The following is a 5,558-nucleotide window of genomic DNA, read 5'->3' on the forward strand; positions in this document are numbered from 1 at the left end:
AAAATATTGATTTAAAAATTTATAAACGTCGGAATATTAGTTAAAAATTTTATTTGGGCCCACTAGTAAGATGGTGAGAATGATACACACCCATAGAAACTTGTTTCGTGTCATTCCGAGCATTGTAGGGTCATCTATCATTTTTTTGAAGTATCATTTAAAAAATAGAAAGTTTGCAACGAATTATGAGTTCGTCCCTAATTTGGGACGAATTTGGCAACGAATTATATTTCGTCGCAGAAATCGCAATAATCCCGATCCCTACCGTGCCCTAATTCTTTTTCTTCTCTTCTCCATCTGCTCGTGCGGCGGCTGCGAACCTTCTGCCCTATTCCGGCCACGATCTCCAACAGGTAAAGTTCATTTCTCCCCCTCTTTTTTACCAAGCATACTAGAGCGTAAGGCGATGGTCGTTGCTTGGTCGCGCCGGCTTTTCTTGCACGGCACGCACGGATCTCCGGCCCCCTATATGCTGCTGTCTGGCCTCGGTGGTCGCTGCCGGCCGAAGGGTCGTTGCCGACCGCCTGGCGACGCTGGCTTGCCGGTTGCCGCCTCCCCTGTGATGCCTCGGGGGTTGCTATCGGTCTCCTTCTGCCGTCAGCAGCTGCTGCCGGGCCAGACAGCCACTGATGGCCACTGTCGCTCGCTTGGCGACATTGCCTTGCTGGATGTCGGCCCCCTGTGACGCCTAGGGGGCTGCTGCCGGTCTCGTGCTGCCATTGGCAATCCCTGCTGGCTCCTAGTTGCTGCTACCGACCCCGGCTGTCGTTGCCGGCTCTTGTCGGCTGCTGCTTTCTGTGGGTGTCGGTGGCAATAATTGTTTTTGAATCTTATATACAATTGTAAAAATTTTATTGTTTCTTGTGTAGGTTTGTACACCGACGTGGTTTAATTTGGAGAGACGCTCATTGTTGTTCTCCTTTGTCAGGTATATGTATTTAGACTTATTTATTAATAATGATAGTAATAATGATACTGTATTTACATATTGTACTATTTCTTGTTTTTATTTTGGTTGTTATATAGTATTTTCATATGTATGTTCACTTGCTACATATTTACCATTAGTTTGTTGTCTAGAAATTTTTATTAATGTAATTTATTGTAAACAGACAAAATGCAGAATGAAAGAAGTTGGATGTATAACAAGAATTTGCCTAACCGTCGGGGTTTAACTGATGAATTTATCACGGGCTTAAGGCAATTTATGAATTTTGCATGTAGTCAAGTTGAGTATATGGATGGCAATAAGATAAGATGTCCGTGTAGAAAGTGTCATAATGGTAAATTTTTACCCTCTGATAAAGTTGAAGAACATCTTTGTAGATTTGGATTTACCCCGAATTACTATAATTGGACATCTCATGGTGAGCCGTTCATATCTGATGAGGATTATGAACGAAATATACAAATCTCAGTTAGTGGTGATCAGAGTTATTATAATCAACTAAATCCATATCAGAGGATGATAATTGATGCAGCAGGTCAGAATTTCAATCCTGACATGCATGGTACAAGTTCTAGTTATCCTCCACCAGTTGAACAAATGTTTAATACTTATACATCACCATTGGAGGAGGTAGAAGTACCAGGTGTTGATGAAACCTATATTAAATTTCAAGAAGTGTTGAGTGCTGTTGATGAACCATTATGGGCTGGTTGTGATACTCACACGAAATTATCTCTCACCGCAAGACTGTTGAATGTCAAGTCAGAGAGTAATTTGTCGGAAGATTATTTTAATAAGTTTATTCAAACTATTAAAGAGGCATTGCCGCGTGATAATATATTGCCCAATGATTTTTATAGTATGAAAAAACTTATTAAAGAATTAGGTCTTCCGGTGGAAAGAATTGATGTATGCAGAGATGGTTGTATGCTATATTGGGGAGATAATGCAGATGCAGATGTTTGTAAATTCTGTAATCAAGATCGGTACAAGAGCACTAGAAGGAATCAACACCGACGTAAATCATACAGTCAGATGTTTTATTTGCCTTTAACTCCTAGGTTACAAAGGCTTTATGCATCAAAGGCAACTGCTGAACACATGACTTGGCATGCAAATCATCAAACAGAAGAGGGGTTAATGTGTCATCCATCAGATGCAGAGGCATGGAAAAATTTTGATAGAACATATCCAGAATTTTCAAAGGAGATTCGAAACATTAGATTAGGTCTGTGTGCTGATGGTTTTGCTCCGTTTGGTAAATCAGGAAGAAATTATTCATGTTGGCCAGTTATTGTAACTCCGTATAATCTTCCACCTGGAATGTGCATGAAAACACCCTATATGTTTTTAACTTTGGTTGTCCCTGGACCGCAAAATCCAAAAAAGTTAATAGATATTTATATGCAACCACTGATTGCAGAACTGAAACAATTATGGGACGAAGGTTTTCCTACATATGATGTTCAAACTAATCAGATGTTTATAATGAAGGCTGCTCTTCTTTGGACCATAAATGACTTTCCGGCTTATGGTATGCTATCGGGTTGGAGTACCGCTGGGAGATTAGGATGCCCAATATGTATGGAGAGATCGAAGTCAATCCGATTGAAACATGGAAAAAAGCCGAGTTATTTTGATTGTCATAGACAATTTTTACCACCAAATCATATTTTCAGAAGAAATAAAGATGAATTCACTATGAATAAAATTGAAAGAACCCCTCCACCATTGAGATTAACTGGTGAACAGATTTGGTGGCGAGTAGTTAACTTTTCATCTGTTATTGAAGAGCCACATGGTACAACATATGAATATGGAAGTACACATAAATGGACTAAACGAAGTATATTTTGGGATTTGCCATATTGGTTTAGTCATTTGATTCATCATAATCTCGATGTAATGCATATTGAGAAGAATGTTTTTGATAATCTCACAAATACAGTGATGGATATTAATGGAAAAACCAAAGACAACTTGAATGCAAGAAAAGATATGCGACTCATTTGTAAAAGGCCCACTCTTGATGTCGATGAAAATAGTAGGGGACCAAAGCCAAAGGCAGTATATACATTGAATAAGGATCAGAGACGTGTTGTGTGTGAATGGATTAAATCATTAAAATTTCCAGATGGGTATGTCTCTAATCTTGGAAGATGTGTCGATATGAAAGAATGCAAATTGATTGGTTTGAAAAGTCATGACTGTCATATAATCATGCAAAGACTCATTCCTATTGCCTTTAGGGAACTCTTACCAAATTTTGTATGGGGTGCTATTACAGAGTTAAGCATTTTTCTACATGATATATGCTCCACAGTTTTGAGACAATCACACATGGAGAAATTAGAAAGAGACATTCCAATCATTATGTGTAACTTGGAAAGGATATTTCCACCTTCATTTTTTGATTCCATGGAACATCTTTTAATTCACTTGCCATATGAAGCCAAAGTTGGAGGACCTGTTCATTTTCGATGGATGTATCCTTTTGAAAGGTAAATTTTTTTTCTTTTATACTTCCATACTCTGAATGCATAAAAATTTACTCATTTAATTATAGATTAATATCTAATACAATTTATTTTTATCATCATCAGATTCTTATATCATTTGAAGAAAAAAATCAAAAATAAGGCACATGTTGAAGCATCTATTGTTAATGCATACATTGTTGAGGAAGTGACAACTTTTGCATCATATTATTTTGAGCCTCACGTTCAGAGCAAAAGGCAAAGGCCAGGAAGAAACGATGAGGGCCCTATTGATCCGAATTTAAACTCATTCTCAATTTTTAACTACCTTGGTAGATCAAGTGGACCCTGTAAGCAGAGATATTTAACTGGTCAAGAATGGCGGGCAGCCCATACATATATTTTACTGAATTGTCCAGAAGTATCATCATTTTATGAGTTAGTATATATATATATATATATATATTATATTTTTTATGTCATAACATTTAGAGTTATAATTTTTTTTTTATCGTAGGATTTTTGAAAACTTATATTCTGATTTATCGACACAACAGTTTGATCGCTTATGCCAAGAAGAATTTGCACCATGGTTCAAATCATATGTAAGTAGTCTATTTAAATTTAGTTTTAGCTTATGAATTTTGTAATAATTGTCGTATTTGAATTTAGGTTCTTGATAATCAAACTAACCTTCAGCAAGAATTTCTAATCCATCTGGCATGGGGTCCAAAAGCAATGGTACGCACTTGGCCAGCTTATTTCATAAATAGATATAATTTTCATACTGAAAATTATGGAATGGGAAAAACTACAATGAATAGTGGAGTTTGTGTTAAGTCATCCAATGATGGAGATGCAAGCAATGATTTTTATGGTTTGCTGGATGAAATTTTAGAGATAGAATATCCTGGCCCAGAAATGCGAGTAATTCTTTTCATGTGTCGTTGGTTTGACCCTATCAGAGGGATGAAGGTGCATCCACGATATAATTTGGTTGAAATAAATCATAAGAGATTGTACAAGAAATATGAACCATTTGTGTTGGCACAGCAAGCAATTCAAGTTTTCTATGCTTCATATCCTAGTCTGAAACGTGACAAAGTTGATTGGTGGGCCGTTTGTAAAACGAAAGCACGGAAAAAAATTGAGGAACGTTGGGAGGACATTGCTTATCAACAAGAGAAAGTTACAAATACATTTGCTTATCAACGTTGGGAGGACATTGCTTATTATGATTGCAGATTAGCAAGTTGATTGGTAATCATCAAGGTATATAGCAATGGGAATAATCACTGATCTGGTGATATTAAATCACATAAAAATTGTTCCAATGGAATTAGTTGTATATATGAATATGATGTGTTTAGTTTTGGGATAATTTGTTGAACTTGTTGTTTGAATTTTGGTTATTTGTATATATGAACATGAGGCATGACCAAAGGATATGAATTGCAAACAACTTTAATTTCACATTGATACTTTACATTTTATATCATGATGTATTGGATACTTTGCATGCTATGACAAACAATCTTAGTAACAAATTTCATTCATGTATGTAAATGTTAGATACAAATATCATTAATATGTTTGATACATTTTTTTAATTATAAATGTTACTTATTGTCTGTTTGTAATTTGACGCAGGAAAAGAAGCACGGAAGGTGACCGAAGCTCCTGAGATATGATGATATGTATTTTATTTTCTTTTGGATGTCTTGTTACATTTGTTGTTTGGATTATTATAGAACTTTCATGTTTGACATTATGAGTTGTTGAACTTGTTTGGATTTTGGTTAGTTGTATATATGAATATGATGTGTTTAGTTTTGGGATGATTTGTTTGGATATAAGATATATGGATTATGGATGTGTTGGATATGATGTGTTTAGTTTTGAGATGATTTTTTTGGATGTATGTATTGGATATAATTTGTTAAAGATGTTGTAATTGTAATATGTAAATAGAAATACAGAAAAATCAAAACTCTGGATTTTATTTTTGGGTCAAATTTTGCGACAAATATATCTTTGTCGCAAATTTATCGTAAAATTCGTCCCAATTTCGTCGCAGATTTGGGACAAAAATTAGTTTTTTGTCACAAAAGAAACAACTTTTGCGATGAATC

At 35.6% G+C, this 5,558-nt stretch overlaps 1 protein-coding gene across 3 annotated transcripts; it reads left to right on the forward strand.

Moving 5' to 3' along the window:
- The first annotated feature begins 233 nt into the window (after nucleotides 1-233).
- On the forward strand, nucleotides 234-5,310 carry LOC121980336. Of its 3 annotated transcripts, none has more exons than XM_042532330.1 (7): nucleotides 234-353; nucleotides 870-928; nucleotides 1,113-3,450; nucleotides 3,553-3,864; nucleotides 3,944-4,031; nucleotides 4,099-4,698; nucleotides 5,077-5,310. In XM_042532330.1, exons 3-6 carry the CDS (start codon nucleotides 1,118-1,120, stop codon nucleotides 4,681-4,683), a joined length of 3,318 nt encoding a protein of 1,105 aa, XP_042388264.1. In that variant the 5' UTR covers nucleotides 234-353; nucleotides 870-928; nucleotides 1,113-1,117; the 3' UTR covers nucleotides 4,684-4,698; nucleotides 5,077-5,310. The 3 variants fall into 3 exon arrangements, with proteins under 3 accessions (XP_042388264.1, XP_042388266.1, XP_042388265.1); XM_042532332.1 differs by having other exon boundaries at nucleotides 4,099-4,167; XM_042532331.1 differs by lacking the exons at nucleotides 234-353; nucleotides 870-928 and having other exon boundaries at nucleotides 935-3,450.
- The last annotated feature ends 248 nt before the right edge of the window (nucleotides 5,311-5,558 follow it).

This window comes from Zingiber officinale, chromosome 5A (assembly GCF_018446385.1).
Source record: "Zingiber officinale cultivar Zhangliang chromosome 5A, Zo_v1.1, whole genome shotgun sequence".
NCBI lineage: Eukaryota > Viridiplantae > Streptophyta > Magnoliopsida > Zingiberales > Zingiberaceae > Zingiber > Zingiber officinale.